The sequence below is a fragment of the Ursus arctos genome, unplaced genomic scaffold (assembly GCF_023065955.2).
Source record: "Ursus arctos isolate Adak ecotype North America unplaced genomic scaffold, UrsArc2.0 scaffold_3, whole genome shotgun sequence".
In the NCBI taxonomy this organism is placed as follows: Eukaryota; Metazoa; Chordata; class Mammalia; order Carnivora; family Ursidae; genus Ursus; species Ursus arctos.
This window is the reverse complement of record NW_026622985.1, coordinates 75,653,704-75,667,799: the sequence shown is the minus strand read 5'-3', so window position 1 is coordinate 75,667,799 and position 14,096 is coordinate 75,653,704. Positions and strand designations below refer to the sequence as shown.

General features: G+C 42.2%; 1 protein-coding gene and 1 long non-coding RNA gene across 6 annotated transcripts in view; both read right to left on the bottom strand.

Moving 5' to 3' along the window:
- Nucleotides 1-543: 543 nt before the first annotated feature.
- On the bottom strand, nt 544-2,021 carry LOC130542104 (uncharacterized). Its single transcript, XR_008956413.1, has 3 exons — nt 1,846-2,021; nt 1,299-1,584; nt 544-1,201 (listed from the first exon to the last, which is right to left on the bottom strand). It is a non-coding gene; the product is annotated as an uncharacterized LOC130542104 (long non-coding RNA).
- Nucleotides 2,022-7,112: 5,091 nt separating this feature from the next.
- ASB15 (ankyrin repeat and SOCS box containing 15) overlaps nt 7,113-14,096 on the bottom strand; it is a 31,654-nt gene continuing 24,670 nt past the window's right edge. For all 5 annotated transcript variants that reach the window (XM_026510277.4, XM_048214610.2, XM_044387972.3 and 2 more), the window contains one exon: nt 7,113-10,339. In XM_026510277.4, coding sequence (XP_026366062.2) covers nt 10,167-10,339 — 173 coding nt within the window. In that variant the 3' untranslated portion in view covers nt 7,113-10,166. The remainder of the gene's footprint in view (nt 10,340-14,096) is intronic.

The window sequence follows — 14,096 nt, the reverse complement described above, 5'->3', positions numbered from 1 at the left end:
ATGCATTATATGAATCTCGTTAATAGAAATCGCATTTCCCCGGGTCCCCTGTTTTATTCTGCAATCGGACCAGATTTCATGACTCGTTTCAGTGATGTGAAAGGACGCCAAAGGTCCAGATTTACAATGACGTGTTGTTTTACTGAGCTAAGATTTATCTGCATCTGGGTGTCTCCCCGGCACCTAAAACTCAACCTGCCCAAACCAGTACCTTGATTTCCCTCTTTCTGCTTCCCCTACTCCCCACACAGACTTCCACACTTCTTAAAGTGGCATCTCCCCCCCTTTGCCCCCATAGTTGCTGGAGCCGTGTGTTACCTTTGGCCCCCTCTCTCGCCAACCCGGGCTTAGTCAATCACAAGGTCTGGACTCCTGGAGTTTAAACCACCCTTAAATTCCTGCTTCATTTCTGACCATTCCCCTTGGTCTGAACTTGAGTCTAAGCTGCTGTCCTCATTTTCTTGGAAGACTGACATTTCCCCCTTTCCACAGTATAGACAGAGTAACTTTTTAATTGCAGTATAGTTCACATACAGTGTTATGTTAGTTTCAGTCACTTTATTAGTACAAGATAGTGATTCAGTAATTCTGTACCTTACTCAGTGCTCATCAAGGTAAGTGTACTCTTAACAGAGTAACTTTTTAAAAACACAAATCCCCTTGGGTCATTCTCTGCTTAAAATCCTTGAATGGCTCCCACTGTGCTCGGGACAGAGTCTTTACCTCACCCTCTGGCCCCTCCAGGACCAGGCCTTGCTGACGTCGCAATCCTCAGCTGGGGTCACTTCCCGCAGCTCTCACACTGGGTTTCTGAACTCACCACATCTACTCCATCATCCCCGGGCCATTGTCCGAGCTCCACCCTGCGCCCGGACCGCCTTCGCCTCTTCTGCCAGGCTCGACGTCTCCCAAGGAGAGGCTTCTCCTGATGCCAGAGGCCAGTTTAGTTTTCCCGGCTCCCACAGACTGCATCCCACGCAGCATCCCACTTAGGATGGCTTGTTTCAAGTCGGTCTTTGCCCTAAAGGCATTTTCTCCAAGGAAGGCGCCACGCCTGCCCCTTTCACTGTCCCCAAGGCCTAGCATAGTTATTAGGTGTTCAAGAAGTAGTTTAGAAACAACAAACCGGATGAATGACTGTATAGGCAGGAGTGGATCCAAGTCTTACAGAGCCTGAAGATCACCCAGTGGTAAGGCCCTCCTTAAGAATAATAATACACAATTATAAATACAAAATTAGTTATGAAAGTCAAGCTGTATTTAAAACAATAATAGAATCACGACAAACTACTAGGTACCTCTTAGGTGATTTGAGCTGCTTTCTTCTGAGGTCTCTTGAAGCAGTTCACCAAAAAGGCTTCTAGAGAAGGGCTGCCTAATTGTAACCCGGCTTCTTGGCTCCCTGCCTCCCACAATGCCCTACTCCTCCTGTGAACCCCAATACTCACAGGGGCGCAGAAGCTCCTGCTTTAGGGTCAGTCTGCCTCTGAGTGTGGCCTCCAACTAGTGAAGGAGCCCAGCTGGCCACAGAAGTGTTCATATCTCGTGATGGCACTCCTGCTCATTTCATGGAGACCTTTCTTACTTGAATTGTCAATTTGCCGGTGAGGAAACATGGAAATCATATTTGACAGTGTCATTTGCAAAATTGGGAAACTGGAAATTCTCTTATTCTCAACAAATGTCAAGTGTCTACCTACTTACGGCTAACGAGTTGTTCCTCACTTTTACCCTCCTCTATCCCTGCCCCCTCCACACACCCTCTTTTTAAGGCTTATCTAATCCCTTTCAATGTACAGGGGCAAGATTGCTTTCTGAACTCGATCTAACGTATTTTACACTTACACAGAAGGGTTTGGGTTTTCAGCATTTCCTACGGAGGGTGCGTCCCAAGGCTGCTGGGCTAGTGAAATGACCCCTAAGGAAGTAGAGCTTCCGACTTCCTTGTCTGTCTGCCGGGAGCGGCTCGGAGAGCTCCCCGGGGGGATGTCAGGCAAAGGTCAGGCCCAGCTCACACAACAACCAAACAGGCCACGGGGTTCAGATGACAACTGGCAATACCCTCCTGAAGTCTCGGCTCTCAGGCCTGGCGGCCAAGCAAATCTCCAAGCGATGCCAGCTTACGGTAGTGAGCATGAGTCAAATTTAAAATTGTTAGAGCTATTTATAACATAACATCTTGCCATTGTATCACATCGGCAGTTCACAACATGCTTTGACATACAAGGTGCCAGGCGGTCGTGCGCACTAATGCGATCTCCGTGGGATCCCTGTGGGTCGCTGCCGCTTGCCGCGTGGAAGGCAGCCCTTGGGGAGACAGATACCATTACTTCTACTTTACAAAGGGCGGAAATGGGTTCTGAGGCTCTGCGAGGTTCCAAAAACCTCTTTGAGTGTACCTGGCTAGTAAGAGAGTATTGTGGTTGTGCGTCAGAAGTCCAAGCTCCTTCTCATATTGAGATTTACTCGTGTGTCATTTCAAAATGTTCTGAAATGAAAGACAGGTGGGATGAAAGAAATTTTTAATAGAGCATCGGATGCCTTGCCTTATGTAGCGTAGGCCCAATTTTCGTTTGTTGAACTAATTCGAACCTGGAAAAATGAGTCCCATGCAAGCAGATGGACAGATACGCTGATAATGGGAAAACCGTCGAAGGCAAAAAACCGATTTCCAGAAAAAAAATCCAAAGTGAGGAATGAGTAGCTAACCTTCATCAGTCAGGTCTTTCAGTTTAAGCTGCAGATCATGAGTATGGAATTGCACTTGCAAAGCAAGAGCACATCAGATATATATTATATGAAGTTCTAATAAAGGAAATTTTCCTTGGGGCGTCCCGGAAGGTCTGAAGCAACCGCTCATTTCAGCAGCTAGTTATCTGTTACCTCTGTAATATCTGTTGATATTACACTGTGGTGTCAGGAAGAAGGATGTGGATGGCAGGCCAGCTCCCAAGACATGGATCTTTCCCTTGGGATGGCTCCCCTCGCGGGTTCATGACCAGTCCTGCAGGGAAGTGGTATCTTAAAGGGCAGAAAAGGTGACATCCTGCTATGAAGGTTGGCTCGAAAGGTAAATTCAGAGAGAAAGGACAGGAATATGGGGACTTGGCGTACCCAACAATGGGACAGTTCTATGCTTGAGAGCCGCTCTCTGGCTCCTGAGCTTTTTCATTTGCAATTTTATCAAGAAAATCAAAGGCACTGTCTTTTCACAGACTCACAGTTCCTCACTGACTTTTACCTCCACAGTTCTCCTGTGTTCTTGAGATTCATGGCCTTTTGAATGATTGCCTTGTCTCATTTTCCCCTGGCCCTCATTTCCAAATGCCACACCCCCTTCTCCTTGTTCCCCTTTCTTCGATGCCCCCAGGGAATCAGAGATAGTTTTCAGGGGTGTTACAAAAGCCCAACCCACTGGTAACACGATTCCTTGCCACTTCATGCCCTCAATAGAACAGGAAACCTTCATTCTTAGCTCTCCAGTTTGTATGTTTCTCTGTGTTTTGTGATAGCCATAACAACAGCAACCATAATAATAAAAGATGGGAAAGTCGTATTACAATCAGCATGACATGTCAGAGGTTGGCAGAAAGGCTGCCTTGCCTGGGTTGAGGGCCAGTAAGGCCGGTGAAGGTGGCAAGCATGGCGCTGCCCATGAATGCTGTGTCATCTGCTTGTATGGTCTTATCAGCAGAGCAAAACGAATAAATCATGTGCTGCTAGCACAAGAACCAAGTGCTCCCGTCTGAGCCAGATGATTCCATTGTTTAGCTGGGCTACCTCAGTGAGATTGTAAACTTGGCATCCCCTGCCAGTGAGAGACAAGTGCCTCCTGTTTTTTAAAAGCCATTTATTCAGATTAATTTATATTCCATAAAATTCACTCAAAGTCTAAAGTTTAATGATTATTTTCAGTAACTTTATCAAGTTGTAAATTCAGAACATTTCCAGAACCCCACAAAGATCCCCTCTGCAGTCAACTTTTGTTCTCACCCCCAACCCCAGGCAACCACCAGTCTGTTTACTGTCTCAATATATTTGTTTTGTCTGGACATTTTATATACATGGAATCATACAATAGTGTTCTTTTGTGTCTGACTTCTTTCACCTAACCTAATGTTTTTCAGATTCATCCAAGTTGGTAGCATGTTGCGAGATAGTGTTCCATTGTATAGACAGACCATGTTGTATTTATTCACTCATCAGTTTGTGGACATTAAGATTGTTTGCACTTTTTGGCTATTCTGAACAATGCTCTCCTAATCTGAACTAAAAATGATGGGGTGGTAAGAGCTTGGGGTTTGGAGTCAGGAGTTTCAGGTTGAGTTCTAGCTCTGGTACTTACTACCTTAGTTAACTGTAAGATTGTTTCCTCAGTGCAGATTAATTCACGCCTTCCCTGCCCTGCTCCTCCGATTGTAAGAATCAAGTAAGAGTAGGTCTGTGGGATGCTGTGTGAGCTGTAAAACACCGGACAAACGACTTGTTGAAGTCGTCTTTCTAGAATGCATTAAAATAAATTAGCTGTTTCTCAAGATTCTTTCCACATTCATAGAACAAATGATTAAGCTTTCGATCTATAGGAAATATTTACCTGTTTCCTTCTATAGACTTGGGGTTCTCACTATCTTTTTCTCACTAAAGCCTGTTACTTAGAAAGGTTTTTACTATCATTCCACTTCTCTTAAATTTACTTTCCTTCTAAATGTTACCTTTGATTGTCTAACAAAAGGTTGTGTTTCCTATTGAAGAGAGGGTTTTCGGATATCCTAGAATCCCTGTAGGAAATCGGACTCAGTAAAGCAGAAGGTGAGATTTGATCAGGGAATGCTCCAATGCACAATTCAATATAGTCTCTTGGGTATTTCCGGTGACTGTGCAGAGCAGAGCCCTGATGAAAGATCTGGGGGCAGAGCTGAGACAGGTTCAGGGCCTTCCCATGAGTCAAACCTAAGCAAATGTTACCATCCTCCAGTCGAAGGGGATTAAAATTGTCATTTCGGTGAAACAATATTAAACCAATTGGGGTAACTAGATCTTCAGGGGTATTCAGACATTCGGGAACGTGCATTGTTGACCACTGAATGTCCTGTCTAGTTACTTGACTTCTACAAAGCATAAAAAAAGAAAAAAGAAAAAAAAAAATGTTCCTTGAGAAGCCAGTGCCGACTTCACTTCAAACAGAAAGAACCGGCTACTGGTTTCTCACACCCACTCAATCCCAAGGTAAGTACCACATTTAGCGCCCTCCACACCTTCTACCTTATTCAACACTACGGGCTGCTTCCAAGGAGTTTTATCTTAAATCTCATTGGGAGATCTGGGATGGAAGCCTTCCAAGGCCAGAGAAACGGCTGTCCCCAGTTTACTGGAATCTCAAGCACAGAATGTGAGGACCCGTCAAGTGCCTCTGGTGGCATCACGAGCCAATCTGATATTAGAACTCAGGCGCTCCAGTGCCCAGATTCAAATTACTGGACTGTCCCTTTCCAAAAACAGCAAATCCCCAGACATCTCTAGCACTCCCTGAGGTTGCAAAACACTGGCCACTGAGGTCACATAAGTATTCCTTCTACACATCTTCTCCCCAGAGAAGCCTTCCTTTCTTTTTCAACGATGGATGATCAGGGATTTCCTAGCAAAAGCAGAGGTGGGTATCATGTGCTTGGGACAACTCTCTGCAGTTTTCATTCTGTGAATTTTCTCAAAATATTTACAGATGAGAGTGAGATGCTATATACATCTCTAACATTATTTTTCATATTTTCACACGTAAGCATGACAATCTGCAGACATATCCTAAGACCAAGTTTCTTGGCTTTTACAAGTCTGGCCCTGGCCCCGCCGCTCTGTAGTAATAATGGTGAGAACTCGAGTTTCACGCACACTCTAGGTTAGATCTGGTGTTTCTATACTTACCTCATGTCTTGTTCAAAATCAAGCAGCTCACAATTGGTGGAGCCTGGTTCAAACTCAGGTCTGTTTGACTACCAGGTACATATTTTCACCTCCTGCATTATACGGCACTAGAATACCGCCCTACAATGCACTTATGTATGTAGAATGTATGTGTATATGTCACATAGTTAGACTGGGTGTGTATGAAAGTATGGACATAGGCATAGTGTTTCATTGTTGACCCATAAAAAACTTGAAGCAGCTGAGAGTTCTTGTATGTCCTACATAACTTCTGACTCGGAAGATGACTGTATACATGAGAATAATGTGACTTGAAACCAAAATTTGGATAGGAATGCGTGGCCGAAGGTCAATGACAAGGCTTAAGTGTGTTCTCTGGGTCATAAAAGACACCATCTTTTTTGTGGTTTCCATGCTGTCTGACCCGTATGTACGGATTTTTCAAAAGCCTGTATCAAAGGGAGTGTGACCTATGAATGTTTGCTGTACGACGTTGCTTAACCCACTCCTTCTCCCATCTTTTGCACTGTCATCCTATTGCCTAGAAGCATATCCTGTGACCAGCTGAAATGACCGAACCACATTTTTCAAGAGGCACTTGGTTTCAGCGTGCTTATAAAATTAAGTCAGAAATGGGAATGCTCTTTTGAGATCGCCTCCTGAAAAACTGAACAAAACATACTCAAATGAGAGGTCAGAGCTGCTGCTTTGCATTCGGGCTGTCTGTCTGATACAAAACAATTCACAGTGACCAAAGCAACCACGCACATCTCGGCAGCGGGGGGCGGCGTCATCAACACTCCAGCACGTCGATCCCACAGTGGTTCAACGGGCACCACACTGTACCGCGTTCGGCTTCTCTATGGCTTGGTGAGGAGAAGCAGCTGTTGCCTCTCCCGGATAAAGTGCCATATTCCAGGAGAAACAGTCCTAATGAGATAGAAATGAGCTCCCCTCACCACCCAGCCCACTCACAAAGCACGGTTAGGAAACAGGAAAATATAAGAAAAAAGATCAAATCCATTGCAGACGCAGCGATTGTGTCAGGTTCATAGAACACATGTGTCTCCTGCTTCACAAGTCTCAGAAGACCCACCTGCAAAATCGATAGCATGTGCCATGAGCTTGTAGTTTTACATTCAAATGTTTCATGAATATATTTACATAAAATGCATTAAAGAAAATGTCACAGCTTTAGTGTACTAGACTTAATTTAATATCTGAAGCAGCTTGAATGTACTTACACAAAAATACATTAAAGAAAGTGCCAGTGCTTTGGCTTATTTAATATCTGAAATATCCGATAGCAGACTTACATCCCCAGTATTAGTTTTTATTTACTTAGAGCAATACTTACAGGTAACAATGCCTTTTAGCCACAACGAGGAAACAATAGAGGAATCATGCAGTATTATACACAAAGCATTATAGTTTGAATTAAATACATTACAGCTCAATTTATATAAAAATATATCCTCTAGGGAATACAGGAGGTTAACACTAGCTCTAATTGCACAGTTTTTTTTTAATGCTTATTTATCTTTTAAAGATAACTGAAGCTAAATACGATTTGAAAACTTCACAAACCAATCAGGTATCACCATTGGAAAAATACAGTAACTCTAAAGATAAAAATAAATATAAGAAAAATACATTATTAAAATCAGGAAAAACAAATCTAGATAATTACATGATTAAGATTACATAGCCAATTCACAGATTCAACACTATCAATTTACCATGATAATGATGAGGTCACTGATTATTTTTGTCTGGGTCTTATACAGAATGTACTCATTCAATATATTCAACAAATAATTATTGAACTTTGTGCTCTAGGGAATGTGTTTGGCTTGAAGAAAACACTGGAAAACAAAACAGACATAAAGCCTGCCCTCCTAGAGCTTCTAGTCTAGTGGGGCAAACAGATGAGAGCCCGGGTGCCTATAATAAGCCTGAGAAGTGCTGTGCTGGGTCCTCCCCTCCCACGGGAGGGATCCTCTAAACTGAGACCTGGAGGAGAAGGAGTGAGAGGGGAAGAAGGAGATGGAAAGAGGATTCCGGGCACAGAGAGAAAACAATGCAAAAGACCCCGGGGTATAAGAGAGCATGGTCTATTTCTTTTTTTTTTTTTTTTAATATTTTATTTATTTATTCGACAGAGATAGAGACAGCCAGCGAGAGAGGGAACACAAGCAGGGGGAGTGGGAGAGGAAGAAGCAGGCTCATATCAGAGGAGCCTGATGTGGGGCTCGATCCCATAACGCCGGGATCACGCCCCGAGCCGAAGGCAGACGCCCAACCGCTGTGCCACCCAGGCGCCCCGCATGGTCTATTTCTACAACAGTGGTTCCCAAACAAAGGACCTCAGATATTTGTTGGGCCAGAATGAAATTTTCACCCATCAATGAGGAAATGAAGACAGTGTGGTAAGTCTTTTCAAAGCTCAAGTCATTCAATTTCAGTAACTGGGTTTAAGACTGACCGGCTTTCTGGCATTAAGATGGCCCCTGTTTCATAAAACGACCGTGATAGTAGGTGATCGATTTTTAAAAAATAGATGACCCTGTTTTTGAAATTAGCAAAACAAAAACTACAGGTGTATAAAATCTGAAAACCTGGGAATCACTGTTCAAAGAATAGACTTCTAACAGGTGTTTAATATGGTTAAAGGAGGGAGGTAAGGGAGAAGTCAAGAGATAAAGCTGAGGAGGAAGGCAGGGATTTAGATTGGGTGAGGGCCAGGAAGAACTTTGAACTTTATCCTAAGAGCAGTGGGATTGATTCTGAGCAGGGGAGCGAAATTCTGCTTAGATTTGTAACAGATCACTCTGGATGTGGGTAGAATGCGAGCTGGATGGAACAAGACAGCAGGAAGGAAGGCCAGCGGGCAGCACTACAGTACCCCGGGAAGAAGAGAATAGCTAGAATTAGGGCCAAATCAGTAGGACTGAGTAGGAAAAGATGTCTGCAAGGGACAAACTTAACCAGGATTTGGTGATCTGCTATATTGGGTAAGAAAAACAGAATGGTCGGAACTGGCGTCCAGGTTTTTCCTTAGGAAGCTGAATTGACGATAATTGGGCTTAACGAGAGAGCTAATGTAGGAAAGGAGCCTCTTTTTGTGCAGGAAGGTAGTGAGTTCATTTGGGGACATGTTGAGTTTGAGGTGCCTTTGTGTTTAAAAGTCCATTAGAGGGGCGCCTGGGTGGCTCAGTCAGTTAAGCGTCTCTCTTCAGCTCAGGTCGTGACCTTTGGGTCCTGGGATCAAGCCCTATGTCGGGCTCCCTGCTCAGTGGGGAGTCTGCTTCACCCTCTCCCTCTGACTCTCTGTCCTGCTTGTGCTTGCTTGCTCTGTTTCAAGTAAATAAATAAAATCTTTAGGAAAAAAACAAAAGTCCATTAGAACCCCTGTTTACATAGGATGAGAGGAAGAGTTGAACTTCAGATATAAACTGTCTAGCCAACAGCTTACAGTTAGTTATTGAAACCATAGACGTGAATGACATTTCTCCCGGAGAACATAGCATTGAAGAAAACAGGGCTTAGGACATATACTAACGATCTGGCAGGAGATGAGTAACAGAAAGAAGCCAGAGACAAGAGCAGGCGGTCAGGGAAGCGAGAGGAGAGCGAAGAGAGCAAGGTGTCCTGGAAACAAAGGGAAAACCATTTCAAGGAGGGAGCAGACAGCAGTGCCAGATGCTGCAGGAATCAGCTGGAAGGATTAAGAATGCTCATCGAAATTAGCAACAAGGCAGTTATTAAAGACCTTGAGAAAGGCAGTGGAGGGAGGGAGGGAGGGAGCCCAGCGAGAGGACAGTGGGTGCATCTGCAGGCTGGAGGGAGCTCTTGTACACGGTGTGGGTATAAAAGAAAGGAAAGAGCTAGCAACCGGCTGGAGACCGGAGGGGGGGTGAGGGTGGGGAGGGGTGAGAAACCGGTTCTTGTTTTATAAACGCAAGAGAATGGATACTGTAGGAGACACTTGATAGGGAGAATATGAAGACTTGTTGGAAGTGAAGATAATTAATAGAAATTCGCATAAAAATATTGACCAGCTTAAAAAAAATCACAACGTAAAGGTCTTTAAAGATGTGAAATATGGTGTCCCCATAAGAACACACGATCATTATAAAATTGTTAATGGATTTAAATACACTTAAGGATGTAAAATGATTCCAAGAAATTCTGAATGAACCGCATTTTAAAATACCTTTAAAATCACATTTAAAATATCTTTTAAATCACGGCAATTTTAGCTCTTGCCCATAGAGATCATACTCTTTAAATAATATATATCTTTGGATGGCTGGTGGCAGAGAGAGCTTCTCCATGGAGGCTTGCTGGCACAGGTGCTGTAGTCCCATCAGCCTTCGAATTTTTAACCGACACAAGTGCTTTAATGAGCAAGGATTCTCTAAAATGTTGGGGAAAAATAAGCAAAAAATAAAAACAATATTAGTAGATTGACCTGTAAGATACAGCCTGTTTTAGAATAACGTTAATGGTGTCATTCTGAAAAACAGGCACGTACCCATTAGCAGCCGGCGATTTGAAAAGAAATTCTAAGTGTAATGGAGCATCGCAGAGCCCTCCCCCAGAACGCGGTCTCCATGAAGACACGCATTTAGCTTCTTCCAGTGTCAGGAAGAGCCTGGCGCATAGTGCGGTTTGGCCAGGACATGTTAAATGAATGAATGGAATTGACTTGAGAAGCAAATGCTCGCATCTCCTATTTATGTTTTAGAATTGAGTACTATAGAGTTTTATTTATTTGCTTCCTCTCTCGTCTCCTGATCTTTCTAATGCATAATTATCCAGGAAACGTGATAGAAATGATTCAGTCTTAGCTTTGTTTCAGTGTCTGACACCTAAACATTTTATATTTTTTAAAAAAAATCTAACGTTGGGGCGCCTGGGTGGCACAGTGGTTAAGCATCTGCCTTCGGCTCAGGGCGTGATCCCGGCGTTCTGGGATTGAGCCCCACATCAGGCTCCTCTGCTAGGAGCCTGCTTCTTCCTCTCCCACTCCCCCTGCTTGTGTTCCCTCTCTCACTGGCTATCTCTGTCGAATAAATAAATAAAATCTTTAAAAAAAAAATCTAACGTTACTTAAATATTTGATATTAGTCTCTATTCTCAACTCCTCCTTTATCTATGTTACAACACTGATATATTCTCCCAGCAGCATGAGGGCCGCGGAGCACATGGTCTTAGCTGTGGGCTTTGGACTGTTGGCATGGGTTGAAATCCTGACTCTGCCACTTGGGATCTGTGTGACCTTGAACTTAACCTCTGTGATGTCAGTACTCTCACCTGTGAAATGTGGCTAACAATGGGACCTACCTTGTAGAGTTCTTTGAATATCAAAAAAATTAATTTACGTGAAGTATTAGAAAACTGCTTGGCACTTTGTAACCACTCAATAATGTGAACTATCACTCAATTCAGTAATAAAAGACATCACATTTCCATTGCCTTTGTGATTATAAACAAATTCTCTTCTTAAAAAATTAAAGCAATGTTTTTCAAAAACTATGGAGGCAAAATTATTGTACTCAAGCAGGCAAAATAAGCCCATCTTTTAAAAAAAATTACATTTTATTTTCTTCTTTAACAAATAGATCGCCTTACATATGTCTGGAGGAATCCTGACATCCAGTGGTTAACCCCACTCACAGCACTCAACCGCCTTGCACGCCAGTTGCATTAATGGATGACTGAAACAATATTACACCTCCCTGGTCTTCTTCTTCCTTAGATGGCCTTTCTACAGTCATCAGAACTGGTTATTCTTTTGTAATAAAAACACATGGACAATTAATTACCAGTTAGAAGCAAACTCTGTTCTGCCTCTGACAGGAAGCACAGGGCTGTTGGAGAGAGTGGTTTGAAGTAAGACAGGCAAGGCTTCAAATCTTTACTTTGTTGTTTTCTAGGTCTGTAACTTTGGGTAATTCACATATTTAAGACTTTGGGGTTTTTTTTTTCCCTCTTACAATCTCCAAAATGTTTTAACCTTTTTATTGCAAAATAAAATATAAAGTAACTACACACACGTATAGCTTCATGAGTTATTAGTGATTATGAGATGAACATCTTATCACCTCCCAAGCCATGTATAGAAGAATTTCCCCAGTCGTCCCAGAATTCCCTTCATAATCCATTGCAATCTTCATTCCTTCCTCCCCTATAAGTTACCACGATTCCGACTTTGATGCTCATCTCTTTATTTTTTTATTTTTTAAGATTTTGGTTTTTTAAAGTAATCTCTACACCCAGCATGGGTGGGGCTCGAATTTGCAACCCCAGATTGCGGGTCGCACGCTCTACCGACTGAGCCAGGCCAACGTCCCGGGTAATCAATTCCATTAGAGCTTCGTCATCTAAGCGTGCTATCCCTACACGGTTGTATTGACAATATTTTTAAAAAATTTGTTAGGACCTTTAAGTCTCTTAATCCACAGGTTCTTTTCTCCATCCCCTTCTCTTTCTTTCAATTCATTTTTGAAGAACCAAAAAGCCCTGCAGTTTCCCACAGCCTAAATTTTGCTGATTGCCTCTTCATGGTGTGTAGCTCCATGTTTCGCCACCATTTCTATTTCTCGCAATTGGTAGCTGGATCCAGAGACTTGATCAGACTCAGATTTGATCTTTTGGCAAAACTGTAGCTGGTGCTGTGTTCTTTCATCAAGGGCCACATAATGAGATATTAGGAGCAGTTGATGCTCGATGATTACGTCCATTAGCTGACTGGGGGCTGCAAAGTGGTGACATCTAGTTACATCATCTCTTTTTCATTTGTTATTTGGAATACTTTTATGAAGAGACGCCTTTGCTCATCTACTCTCTGGTTACTAGTGGCATAAATCATATAGGTAAGGCAGAATAAATGCTCAAATTTTTTCCTTTATCAATTTTCAAGATAACAAATTGGTTTTCTTATTCTCTGGAGTTGACTGATTTTTAAAATATCATGTTTAAGCATATTTAATTGGTTTCAATTCACTGAAATAATTACCCTTTGGAAGCTGAATTGTCGCATCTTTGGCCAGTAGGAAGCTCTTCAAGTTGGCTCCTAAATTCTTTTGGCATGCTCTGGTAGTCTTTGAGAGTTTCTTTGCAACGTAGAATGACAGCTACTCCAGGCTTATCTTGCACATTCCTTCCTGAGACCTGAAATCATCCTTTCTTTTTTCCTGGGAAATGGTAATTCAAGACCACAAGTCTAGGGATGTTCATCGCTACACAGTTTGCCATTATTTCTAAGCCTTTGCTGTAGGCAGACAGACAGACACACATACTCCAGGTAAAATAGCTTGAGTTCATATTGATAATTCCAATTCAAGTTCAGGACTACAAGAGTTTTCTTTAACTTATTACATTTCTATTTCCTTTCTTCCACACTGACAATCCTCTGTATTCTCAAGGATACAAAGAATAACAGAGTTAGAATATCCCACAATCACCCACTTACTGAATGCATCTGTCATTCTCGTATAGCAATGTTAATATGACACCACCACCATATAATTTGGTATCTTTAAAAAATGTTATTATTGTGTGTGTTCTCCCCATTTAAAATAGTTGTGTCATATCCACATCATCTGAACATGCAATCCTACATTTTGTATCTCCTCCCTTTTATCTCACACTTGGTCTTGGTATTCTGTCTAATCTCAGTACTAGTCCTCATGTCATTACTTCTCCAGTTATTTTGGTTTGTCTGAAGCTCATTTCCTAGTGGATTCTTCGAAAGGCGATCAGAGGAACAATATTGCCTGAGAGCACCAGATTTTTTCCCCTCAGAAGTCAGTTGTTCTTTTTGCCTACGTGACCAAAGGACATAGTAATTTGTAATTTGTACTTTTGTCTTTTCTTTTTTTACAGATTTTTTTTTGTAATGTAAGTTTTTGTATTTGTTCTGTTCCCTCAATTTGGTTTTCCTTTTCAAGGAATACTGTTGTCCATTTCTTCACTCTTTATTGCCTGTCTTCAATATCTGTCACTCTTTCGAATCCTTTAATCTGTTCCTTCATTTCTATTTTATTTAAACTTTTTTTTCCATTTCAGCTTCTGTTTCTCTGAGGGTATTACCTATCGCATTATTAACCTGCTTTCATTCTAGTTCAGTCTTTATATTTGAAGTTAATTTTTTCTTTTTATTTCTAATT